Source organism: Poecilia reticulata, linkage group LG16, assembly GCF_000633615.1.
Source record: "Poecilia reticulata strain Guanapo linkage group LG16, Guppy_female_1.0+MT, whole genome shotgun sequence".
Lineage (NCBI taxonomy): Eukaryota > Metazoa > Chordata > Actinopteri > Cyprinodontiformes > Poeciliidae > Poecilia > Poecilia reticulata.
The window spans coordinates 27,669,087-27,682,139 of record NC_024346.1 but is presented as its reverse complement, the minus strand read 5'-3'; the positions used below and the strand labels follow the sequence as shown (position 1 = coordinate 27,682,139).

Below are 13,053 nucleotides of genomic sequence, written 5' to 3'. Positions count from 1 at the left end.
CCCCACGCAAACCAGCTTCACCTCCCTGCAGCACCCACTCTGTTCTTCTTCCCATTGCATCCTCAGATAATCTTGTGTGTGGTGTGTGTGTGTATGTATTGTGTGTGTGTATGTATTGTGTGTGTGTGCAGAGAGGGGTGTCAGGGGTGTGCTCCATTACTAGAAAAGCCGGAGAGCATAACGCCACCGCGTCACTTTGAGGGCGGACATCGGCCTGTCCTCATCATCTTCTTCATCTTCTTCTTCTTCCTTTTCCTCCTCTTCCTCCCATCCCTTGTATGCGCGCGCTCTCTCGCATTCGGGTCTCCATCAGTCTTCATGGTTCTGATCTCACCCCGCGCCATGCAAGCCACCCGGGCGTCCACCACCGTCAGTGTGTTTGCGGACTGCAGCGTCCCGGCCGGGCTCCGGATAGGACCGGTACCGGGCGTCTTCAAGCTGGGGAAGTACCTGTCGGACCGCAAGGACGTCGGACCAAAAAAAAAAGTAAGCCGTAAACTCTCAATATGCATATTTGTACATTAAGGTTTGAAATTGTCATTACTTATATATGTATATTTTTTATTTATTTCTATTTATATAGCTGCCATATTAAAAATTTAATATTGGACGTTTCAGTTCATATTTTCATCTGCTCAAAATAACAGATGAAAAATAAAATTTATCCTTTTTTTTCTTTGCAACTGACTTGTCAAACTTCATTGAGCCGCGATTTATTAATTGGTTTGGCCTGTCAGGTTAGAAATAATTGAGCTCCATTAGTGGCCGACTTGTCAGCTTAACCGGCCTAATGGGCAGACCCGGGTGTGCGCCCTCACGTTTCCCAGCCTGCCGGGCCTGTTATTCCGATGAGCCGTTTACTGTTAATGGGATCCGGCCACAGAAAGATGCCAGCGTGTCCGGGTCGGGCCTCCGCCTGCAGGCGGCGAAAAATTGTTAAGCGGAAAAATGCTGGAAAAGAAAAAAAACAAACTACTATGGGTTATTCAGCTGCGTCCACATGCATTGCGTTAGAAATATTGATTTTTTTTTTATTATTGAAATGCTAACAAAAATATAAAAAAAAATACAAGGAACTATTTTCTGTAAAAAAAAAAAAAAAAAAAAAAAAAAAAAAAAAAAAAAAGTTTTTTTTTTAAATCTCGCCTTTATTTTACGATTGTTTGTTTTGCTTGTTTTCTTTTCTTTCTTTTTTTTTAATCGCAGAAAGCTGTCAGCGGCTGTGATTGATGCGTCTAAATGCGTGGCCCGGGGGGCGCGGCGAGGAGGGGGCTCATCAGGTGCAATGTCTGTGTCAAATGTCACGCCTCGATCCCTAATCTCCTAGAACAGTTTAGAAACGCTCTGACACTCTTCAAATTCGTTTCCCATATCAAGTCAATTAGGCCCGTCCGCCGCTCTCTTTAGGAAATTATCAGCAGAGCGGATAAAAGACGCGTTAAGTGCGCTTTGCTCCCAACAGCGGCCGCAACACCTCCACCTCAGGCTGCAAACGGAAAGTCGCGAAAGTCGTGGGGAAAAAAGAAAAGAAAAAAAGACGTGTTAGATAAAATTCTAAATGAAAAGGTGATCTTGAAGAGGAAAGGCGCGGAAAATGGAAACGAATCAAGTTTTCGTTTAGGTTCCAGTCGAGTGCGAGCTCGTTTCGGCCTTGGTTTTTTTTTTCTTTTTTTTTTTTAGTGTTTTCGGATTTGCCCAACTTGTTTCTCCCTCTCCTGTCTCAGATCCGTTTGGTCCGCGGAGAGTTCGTGGACGAGTCGGGCTGTTCTGTGCCCGATTGGATCGGATTCATCCGCGCCGCCAGGAATAGCCAGGAACAAAACCTGGAGGCAGTGTCGGACTTACCTGGCGGACAGGTGAATTTTTTAATGCCACGACGTCCCACTTTGTTCTGTGGATTTTAAGCGGGAATAAAGTCACATAAAAAATATACAGAGAAAAAAATATCAATTTTATTTTTATTGTTTTGATTTAGATTTTTTACCGAGTCCTGAGAGAAATCCCAGCGGGAGAGGAGCTGAGTGTGTGGTACTCCAACCTTCTCGCCCAGTGGTACGACATCCCCACCACGGCCACTCCCACGCACGACGAAAAAGGTGAGCGAGACCGTTAATGTGCAAAAATAATTATGTTAATATTGCATGCATATGTGTTTTTACGCAACAACAAGAAATAATACCGTTTTTATTATTACGCGTCATTGCGCAATTAGTCAGTGATCGAATTTTGTCGCTTTATTGCCAATAGGAGGTAATGAATTGCTTCTTGTCGTTTATCCATCAGGTCATTTTTTTGGCTCTTACTTGTTGATTTTAATGAGAGCGTAAATGATCGACTTTCACTGCAGTTTAGTTTTGATTAAGCAAAATAAAATAAAATGATGAAAAAAAAAAACGTTTCAAATCGAAAAATAAAATAAATTTCGCTCAGAGAATAGAAAAAATATCCCGTTCAAATAGAGGGGATATTTTGGTGTTCCACCGATAAGTACGCTAAAAACGACAAATTGAAAAATAATAATAGTAACAAACGGGGATTTGAGAATCAGCAAATGTTCTTGTGGTTAATCCTCTTGTTCGGCCTGTTAATATTAATAATCCGATGTTTGCGCTTGGGGGATTAGCGCCTCATCAGAGCCTAATCCTATTACAGAGCAGATTATCAACAGATACTTCCATGGAAATTCCTTCATCAGACAATGACCCGTATTGTTCCGAGCTGCGAAGTCCTCATAAACCTGATATGATATCAGAGTAGGTATAAAAAAAAAGAAAAGAAAAAGGTAAAAAAAAATTGTGGCGATGTAATTACGGTGCTTGAATAATAATAATAATAATAATAATAATAATAATAATAATAATAATAATAATAATAATAATAAAAAGCAATTAAACGCATAAACCGACGCGCCTCGGTGAGCGTCGAGGAAGAAGCGATTCAGTCGCTTATCGGAGGTTAACGAATGTCACCCCGTCGTTAATATTCATGTATTCAAAAGCAAATAATTCAAAAACAAGTGCTTCACGCTGAATTAGGTGGCTGCGTTAAGGTATTGTGGCCTAATGAATGCGAACTTTTATGTCGGGTGTATATTGCCCGGATTCTCTGGCGCAGCGCGCACCGTGTGTGCGCTCCTGGACATACGCGCTCACTCCCCCCCTCCGTCCCCCATTATTGAGGCGTCAACAGATGGGCCTGCGCCATTGTTTCTGGAGACTTGCGATTTCAAGCAACAGCTGCTGTCACTTCCACGGGAAAGCGCGCAGAGAGGGAGAGGGCTCGCGTTCAATGGGTCCCGGCTCCGGAGCGCCAGATTGGGCAGGGCGTTTGCCCTTTTGATGGTGATCATAAACAATGGCCCGTATGAGGATTACAAAATCATTACATCTATATTATCTTTTGAGTGCCCGACTGGGGGCCATTAGAATGGCTCCCGGAGTCTATTACCATTTGGCACCAGATCTTAGGAGCGGATTTCGTTACCCATGGTGTGCAACGCGGGGGTGGAGATCTTTATTTATTTTTTGTTTTTAGTCACTCTGATGATGTAGTGATTTATTGATAATACTTCTGACGAGCTGTAATGTTTCACAGGTAAACAAAACAGTTATGTGAAATTTACCCTCGGATTATTTTTATTTTAAAGTTGAATTACGCAGCAAAGCCAGTCCGAAAAAATGTGGGGGCCCAAAGCAGAAGCCACCAACCCTAATGGTCATGTCATTTAAATTGCATTTAACACATAAACAAACAAGACAAGCCTAAACAAACAAACAAAAACTCTAAGTAAATAAATACGCATCATTTTCTTCAGCCTTAATATAAAAAACTTCTTGTGTTTTATTAAATAAAATTTTTTTAAATTTCTCTTATTTACTCTTTTGATGTGATTGTCATGTCTGAGTCAATACGAACTCTGTAGATTAGGTGAAGAGTTGTCAAGTTTACTGAGCTGTGCTCACTAATTAAATGTATCATTTATTCAGTTGTTTTAATGTTTTGCAGTCACGGTGTGCATGGAATAAAATCAGTCTTTGTTGTTATTCTAAGAAATCTGCTTTTAGCATGAAATGATCCAGTTCAGGTTTGATCAGTCTAAGTGTTTTAGATTTTGAACAAATTTGCTCTGGAAACCCTAAAACAGAAAAATGTTCCCTTTTAATTTGACAGCATACGGCTTTTCAAATCTGATATCAGTTTCAGCGCCTAAGTCACTGCTTTTATCACCGCTGTACAGAGCACACTGGGATACTTCTTTACTTTGACTGGAAAAGCAATAAAACAATAGAAAAAAAGGTGTAACAATTGTTCTGTTGCCCCCTTTAACGTTCCTCCCAAGGTGGAGAGCCAAAGGGACCACATACAAAATTCCCATTGGTTGACATAACAACCAAAACAAGGAGTTCTCCCTGCAGAACATTTCAGTTTTTAAAAAGCATTTTAAAAATGACATTTTAAAGTGGAAAACGTTTCAAATTCATACTGAATAAATACATTTTACAAATGTCATGTCTTAAGATTCTCTGTGTGAAGTTATGCGCCCTTCACACAGGCCTCTGTTGGGGCATCTTAGGTAGCTTATGTCCGGATGTGTTTTATTAAATAAAACGCATATTTCAGAGTCTCCACTTTGTCTCGTCGGATCTGCGGTAACCTTGTTGTCAATGTGGTGTTTTCCTCCACAGGTGAGGAGCGTTACATCTGCTGGTACTGCTGGAGAATATTCAAATACCCCAACACCCTCAAGGCCCACGTCCACTTCCACTGCGCTCTGAGCAACGGGCGGGGGTTCGTGAGCGGCGAGCAGGCCAGAGGTACAGAGTCGTACAGTAGGTCGCCCAAGTCCGGAGACATCCCCAACACCTCCGGCCACAGCAACTCCTCGGACTCTAACCGGCGGGCGGTGTCCTCCTCGCCCTTCCCCAGCAACAAAGGCGGGCTGTCAAAGAAAAGCAGCTCCGAGGAGCAGGACCGGGCCCTCGACATGAGCGTCGCGTCAGCCAGGAACCAGGGACACCTGATAGGACTGGGAGCCGCGTCTTCAGTGCTGGGTAGCATGGGTTTCCATCCGGGCGTGCGGTCCGCTTTCAAGCCGACGGGCGTCTCTAAAGTCCCGGGCGCAGAGGCGTCCAGAGAGGAGGCCGGCGGCAAGCTGAGCGGCCTCGGATTCAGTAAACTCATCGGGAACATGAAGCCAATCCGCAACCTGGGCGAGGGACTTAACGGGGCCGGGAGCCACCCACCAAAGTGCGCGCCCGCCATCGTGGACTCCACGTCTCAGATGGTACCGTGCGGGAATCCCATGCGGGGGTTCCCACTGCTGCCGCACGTGGAGGAAACGTCGGCTTTCAAGCACGTCGAGAGTCGAATACACACCGGGTTGTCCCCCTCCCGGTACCCCCAGATCCCCCCCGGTTTGCACTTTGAAAGGTTCTCACTTCCTCACTTCGACGGCGTGAAGACGTACGGCGGAGACTGTAACATCCCGCTGATGCCCTTCACCGTCTACAACGGGGAGCTCCTGTACAGCTCCCCCTATTACCCGCTCAAATTCCACTTCAGCAACCTCCTCAAGTACCCGGACTCCGTGCCCTACTTTGGCGCCCCCCCGCTGAGCCAGGACCTGGGCTCCATCACGAACATTGACCGGGAGATCGCCATGCACACGCAGCAGCTGTCGGAGATCACCTCGGATAAGAGTCGGGCTCGGCTGGACTCGGTGCCCGCCGGGAGCACCGGCTCCACCGGCTCGGGCAAACCCAAGAAGGGCCACCTGTGTCTCTACTGCGGGAAGCTGTACTCCCGGAAGTACGGCCTGAAGATCCACATGAGGACTCACACGGGGTACAAGCCTCTCAAATGCAAAGTGTGCTTCAGGCCCTTTGGAGACCCGAGCAACCTGAACAAGCACATCCGGCTGCACGCGGAGGGCAACACGCCCTACAGGTGCGACTTTTGCGGGAAGGTGCTCGTGCGGAGGCGGGACCTGGAGCGGCACGTGAAGTCCAGGCACCCCGGACAGACTTTGAAGAAGCTGGACGACAAACCTGGCGGCCCGTTCGACGACGCCGACCATAAGAGCGACAACGACAGCGACGTGGACGTGTGCTTCACCGACGACCAGAGCGACCAGGAATCGAGCAAAATCAATGACTTAGTTTTGTCAGAGACGATTTAATGGGAACTTTCCCCCCCTCCTCCTCTTTGGTGTTGCATGAAGTAATATCTGCAAAAGAAATGTCACTTCTTGATCGTTATTTTCCGTTACATATGGGGAAAAAATATATTCAAATAAAATATCCACATTTTTTCTTAATTTAAATATTTTTATTTATCACTCGGTTGTTTCTGGAATGCGTTCAGTAGGCCATTTGGGCTTCTCACGATAAAAAAAGTCAAATAATAAAAAAGCAGCAGCTCAATGCAGCAGCCGTTCTGTTTTATTTTCTTTACAAATCACTTTTTAAAAAATCGAAATAAAAACATTGTTTTCACGCAGACAGACGCTGAATCCACCTGCGCGCAAAACAAACAGCAGTCAGTAACAGTTGTTTCGTTTTTTAAAAATTTATTTATTAATTTTTATTTCAAGCCACAAAAACAAACAGAAAAAAAACCTGCCAAGGTTGACTAAGACATAAAGTTTGCTTTTTTTTCTTGCTGAGGAAAAAAATAATCTGGATAAAGTCCACAGTCATGTATTCAAGAAATCAGCGTGACTCCCAACTTTTTAAAAACGTATTCGTATTGTGAATCTTACTCGAATTTTCCATTTTGCACTTTAAAAACAAACCATCTCCACTGCTAAGCTGCAAAATAATTTCCCAGCCCCACCTCTTCCCGAACTTGACTCGAATTTGCACTTTTTTTTCCGACCCGTTCTTCTTACGGAAGCACCATGCAGCTTCCGGTTTACTTAAGGATTTATTGCCAGAGAAAAAAAAGTAGCTATTGTTTTCAGTCAGACAAAATGTAAAGAAGCTGTAAATGAAGAAGATGTTATTTCGCATTCTGATGGAGAAGTTGTGTATGTGTGTTTATACGTGCTGTTTGTCTGAGAGGACAGTAATATACTCCTAATTATTAAATGGATGTTTTTTTTTTCTCCCATTGGAATAAAATAAATTTGAAAAATAAAAATGTGTATGAAGTGTTCCTTTTATGTCAAATGAGACAAATTTTTCCAACCAGAGTAGAGATTTGAAGAAATGCGTTTTTTTTAAAAAGTTTGCCACATTTTTTTTCTTTCTCCACAATTTTTAATAGTCCGCAAATCTTGACACAATCATAAATCTTCATAAGTCACACTGAGCCTTGGCTTCAGTTTGAAAATGGTTGAAGCTGTAACACAGCACTGCATCATTTTTTCCGATCCTACTTACAAAAGACACAATTATTTCACCCCTCACTCTGTTTAATACTAATATTTATTTTAAATGATTCTTTATGTAAATAGAATGTATTCAATTATTATACAATAATCTAAAAAAAAAAATCTGAGATCAAAATAACTGTTCAGATCATAATTTACAAGACAAATTAGCTCACAGGGAACTTTGAAAAATCTTATCTAAGGCATGTCATTAATAAAATAATTGTCATTAATAAAACATATTTAGTACTTTGGATAACTTCATATGCAATAATGTTAAACATTTTAGATAAATGTTTTAGCTTTTTTAAAACTTAATAATATATGAAATTAATGAAAACTGCAAGATAAACGACACTGTTACTGGAACCACATAATTACATTGTTAAAATAAAACACGGCAAAGAATTGTAAAATAGAAAAAATGAACTACTGCATTACAAATGTAAACTCTAGTGTAGATATATTTTTTAAATTATTTTTAATTAGGGCAAAATTAATACTTACAATTTTTGCAATGGAAAATATTATGTACCACACAAAAATATATATGTTTTGTTAACCGCCTTTTTACATTCTGCTTATTTTCATAGTAAATATGACCACATTTGACCAGTGTCTCCTATTCAAAAAGCAGACTTTGGTGCACTCAAATCTGCTTTTTTGTATTGAACTTGGCTAAATACAACAAGAAAGGAACAGTGATAACAAATTTTGTTCTTACTGCTGAAAATAGATTTAAAAAAAAATCAAGCTCAAGATTATTTGAAAACTGGAAGCCTTAATAAAGTGGAAATTTAAAAAAAAATCTTTGAACTAAATTGAATTTTTTTTTTTTGTTATAGCGCAACTGAGTGAAATATTTGGACTTTAAGACCACTGTCAGGTGTCATCAAGGATAAAAACATAAGAAAGCCAAGAGTCGATGTCCAAGATGGTACTCCAAATATCCAAATTAAACAACCAATATAAGCAAATGAAAAAAATTATGAAAGACACTTAACCAAAATACATGTGAACAAATTTGAGCTTTGGATCAACAATTTCTCACACATCCCTTTAGAAAAAAAAATCTCTTTGCTGAATTAAAATATTGCTTGCTTATCTTATCTTTTAGTAGGTAAAACAAATTCATATCACTGTGTGAAAAATTATTAGGTAAGTGAGTGTTTTGACCATAACATTATTTTTAGGCGTATTTTATAACTCCAACCTAGATAAAATTGAATTCTTAATGGTTTTAATGGCAGGTGATGCATATATGTGGAATGACCTTGGGATATCAACACCCTATGTCAGGGTTGTCCAAAGTTAGTCCATGCTTTAGTTCTCTCCCTGGTGGTAGTGACTGCCTTTTCAGCAAGTCAATGTTCTTCTTAGGCCTTCCGATGAGCCATCGTTGGATCCAGGTGTGTTAAACCAGGAAGAGAAGAACTAAAACATAAAGGATGCCAGCCCTCGAGGATTGGCACCTTGACATAGGGCACCAGCACCCTTTGTCAAGGTGGGCCTATGTGGCAGTCTTTTTTCTTTAGGAAAAATGGTCCAAAAAGAAATTCAACTGGCTATGAAAAGCCAAAAATACTCAAAAGTCTCTCGGAGGGATGCTGTAGTCTTGTTAAAATGTTGGGGTGCGATCACAGAACGGTTTTTTTGTGTGTGTTTGTTTTGCAAATAATCTACAGGGTCGCTAGAAATGTGCTGAGAAAACAAGATGCAAAGGAACTCCAAAGGAAAGAATATAGTAGACATATCTATTTTGGATATGAGAAGAAGTAAGCGTGACACCATCAGGAACCCATTATCTTCCAGTTCTGTAATATTCCATAACTGTTGTAGCTCAGAGACATGGCCAAAGTAAAGACGGCTGAAACCAAACCTGAAGAAGACACATCAGCTGTAGTGTCTAAACACGGTGATGCTGCCTTCACCATGTTTCGCTCTAGGGACATTTGTATCAAGACATTGTGCACTGTTAAGTTTTCCACCAAACAAAGCTTTTTACATGTAGACCAAACTGACAAGAACATCGTTTTTCACACGTTTCTGTGTCTTCTGCATCAGTGGCTCTCAACCGTAGACTTCAGCATTCAATGTCGATGATTTAGGTGTTTCCCTGCTTCCAAGGGCCAAAATACCCTGGTTTGGAGAACCATTGCACTTGCTGACTGTTTTCTTCTTGCCAATGTTCCACAAAGATCCGATTTGCAGAGCGCGCCTGTTGACTGATCCTCCCACCTGAGGTGTGAATCTCTGCAGTTCTCCTAGAACTACCATCAGCCGTTTGACTTCTTTTCTGATTGATACCCTTCTGTCTCTTGCTGACCTGTCAGGAAAAGTACACGGCCATGTCTTGACATTCTTTATGCTTTCAAATCATGAATTAAACATTGCTTTGTAAGATGATCAAAGCTTTAAGCTTCCTCCCTGACCTGTTTGCTGTGTTCTTTGGTCTTCATCATGCTGCTTGTCCTCCAATGTTCTCCAACAACCTTCGGAGGCCTTTCATAGAACACCTGCATTTACACTGAGACTCATAATTGCTGATTCAGTGAGGTCTTGTGTTCTAATTAGTGCTGTCAATCGATTAAAAAAATGTAATCAGATTAATTACACTCTAGCGCTGTGATTAATCTCTACGCGTAATGTTCTAAGTTTGAAATGTAAATATGCACGTTGTTGAAGAAAAGGTTTTATTGTCCCAAAAGCAACATATCGTAAGATTCTCGGTATTTCAGGTTTTCATATTTAGGATGTTTTAGAATAAGTAATTTTGTTTCAAACATTAGAAACGTTAACTTTGGACTGTTTGTGGTTCAGTTGAAGGATAACTCATTGTTGCAATAACTACATATTACGTTGGTTTTATTCAAAGTCCAATGTTGTGTTTTTTAAAGTGAACTTTGCTGCTGAGCACACCAGACTGACTCTCTGCTCATCTTTTCTATCGTGTTTGAGACTCTACATCGCTGACCACAGTACAAGACCGTAGGACACACTGCTGTGAAGTAAGTGACCCTCTGCAGGAAAGAGACTGATAGGTCAAAACAGGTCATGCGATTAATGTGCATTATGTAACATTAACGCGTTTCCAGACTAATAGCATGCGTTAGCGCGTTAACCGTGCCACAATTTTAAAGATGCAAAGATGTCAAAGAGGTGGTACGGCAAAAAAAATATGACCTCTATTGTGTTTTGGCTCTCTGTAAACACATGAGAGCGTTCAACAGAATGCTAAAAATCATTTAATTGACAACAACACAAGAATGATGGTAGTTTCCCAAAAAAGTGTTCTCATGCTCAGCAAGCTTAAAACTCTCTGTTCCTGTATTATAGTCTCTCCTCCCTGCTGAACACTTTGGGCCTCTCCAGCTCTGTGGGAGCCGCCATCTTCCTGGATCAGGTCCTGACGCTGTTTTGCAGTCAAACCCTTCCATACTCAGCTCCTCGCTCACACACCCCTCCCACCAGAGTTTTCAATCAATTAGTGCTGTTCATTAGTGGGAACAGCGCAGAGGGTTGAAAAAAAAAAGAAATTTGACTCTCAACCCGATCAAAAACCTAACTTCATTGGCAGAAAAAACCTGCAAGGCCGACTTGCACATGCAGCGGTCTTTTATTATTACTTTTTTTATATACGACTTTCTTGATTGAGGAATTCTTTTCATCTTTTTAATATTGCTCACCAAGCAGCAGATTAGACGTGATAAAGGTGACCGTTTCTTCATGCTCACATCGGGGAACCGGACAAGTGCAACCATTATCGACTGCATTGACAAGGATGGCACAGCGTCCCTGCACGGTTTGAAAGAAATGAATGTGGAATACTGACATGGTCTTAGTCCATTGTGAAAGGAAATCTTTTTTTTTTGTTAATAAAATATTCATTCAAACCCAAAGCTTTTCTAAACTGAGAGCTGATAAAGCAATCAATAGCGCTGAGGATCTGTGGAGACTAAAATAAGAAGAAAGCCACAGCAAGGACAGAGAATCTGTAGACTTGAAAGAAGAAAAGCGGTAATGTTGGACTGGATATAATAATATGGTCATGATGAATAGTTGTAGGTCAGATGTTTTGTGCCCTTTATTCATTTCCGTCACATAAAACATATTGGCACTGGAACAGTACGCACAAGAAGGCTGGAGCTTAGAAGACACCTCCCGTCCTCCTCGCATGTTTAACCGTACCGTCTTTCACGAGCTTTTTTGTGAAATCAAAACAATAAAAGAAAAAAAAAACAAACATTTGAAATAAGCAAGGAGAAGGTTTTGATGTTCAAAGATTTCTTTTGACACCAACTTGATGTTACGCGTGAATCGGTTAATTTCTCTTTCGGAGGCGGACAGATAGATGTCGAAATCATTTACAATAAGACGACCGGCAGCACATCTCAAGTGACTTTGGGTCTTTGTGTGAATGTTTGGATATGGGATGGTGAATGGAAGAGACATTTGAAACGAATGAAAGCACGCTTTCTGTTCCCCCTCCAACTATTTGTGTTTAAACAGAAACTTCTGAAACATCTTTGAGGATGTTAATTAAAAAAAAAAAAAAACAGGATTGAAAATATAAAACTTTGGCTTTCAGCCACAAATTGCCACATCTAACGTGTTTCAAAAGCACAAAAGTAGTTCAAATTTTTTTCAAAAGTGCTAGGAGAAAGTGTTTATCATGTCATGCAATTACACCTGAAACCAGACATTGACCTGCACTGTGTAACAACATCAACTTTTTCTTTTAATGTCCGACTGTAAATCAGAATAAACTTTTCTGTTTTACCGAAATTATTCCAGTTATCCAAAGCCAGAATACTGAGAGAAAGATTTTTCAAACGATTCTGTTATATACTATTCAATTCAGAAATGTCGCATAGTTGTCTTTTGACAAACTTTCCACAATAGTTTGGTGGAATTTTGGCCCATTCCTGACAGAACTGAGTCAGATTTGTAGATTTGAAACATTACTTTTGTTAACTTTTTTTGCATATTAAGGGTCGTTGTCGTATCTCATGCCAACCTTTTTGCTTCACTGTATGAATGGTGTTCTTAGGCTCCTCCCCTTTTCTTTCTAAGATTTATGATGGTCAAACGCTGACAACATCAGACTACTATCCACAAACATAAGGTCTCTTTGCCTTGGCACAAACCTGATTTTATAATAATGGCCTTTTCCATTCTGAACGGCATTTCAGGCTCATTTCACGGTGTGTGCATGACTTCTCTCCTGGTACTTTCACTTCTACCTGCAATCCAGAAATATGACTTTCTAGCTAACCATTTACTCTAAATCGGCCTTTGAGTGTGTGTGTGGTGTGATACTGAAATTCCAATACCAGATCTTTATGCTCTGAAGTCAATTCTCAAATCAAAATGTTGATGATTTTGATGCTTCGGTTATTTGAGGTAATGTATGTCATTCACAAAAATACAGCGGAAAGAAACTGAAATGTTGAGATCTCGTATCAATTCTTTGGTTGGTGGGGACTACTTGTTCATCCGCCTGGCCTGAGTAAGTGCACAATTCATAAGAGTGATGTGCAGTTACTCAATAAAAATAAATACCTAGATTTCACAACAATTTCAATTTGAGTCACACTGGATTGGACAACAGCAACACTTCTTTAAATTTACCAGACACATTATCTGGACTCGATTGGCGTCGGATCGTAACGGAAATCGGT

General features: G+C 40.8%; 1 protein-coding gene across 4 annotated transcripts in view; it reads left to right on the top strand.

Moving 5' to 3' along the window:
* Positions 1-6,599, top strand: part of prdm13 (PR domain containing 13) — a 12,908-nt gene extending 6,309 nt beyond the window's left edge. For 2 of the 4 annotated variants that reach the window (XM_008431897.2, XM_008431898.2), the window contains 4 exons: positions 314-486; positions 1,725-1,856; positions 1,976-2,096; positions 4,686-6,599. In XM_008431897.2, coding sequence (XP_008430119.1) covers positions 319-486; positions 1,725-1,856; positions 1,976-2,096; positions 4,686-6,178 — 1,914 coding nt within the window. In that variant the 5' untranslated portion in view covers positions 314-318 and the 3' untranslated portion in view covers positions 6,179-6,599. Of the gene's footprint in view, positions 1-54; positions 487-1,206; positions 1,281-1,724; positions 1,857-1,975; positions 2,097-4,685 lie in introns of those variants that run through there. The other 2 variants (XM_008431899.2, XM_008431896.2) reach the window with 2 other exon arrangements.
* The last annotated feature ends 6,454 nt before the right edge of the window (positions 6,600-13,053 follow it).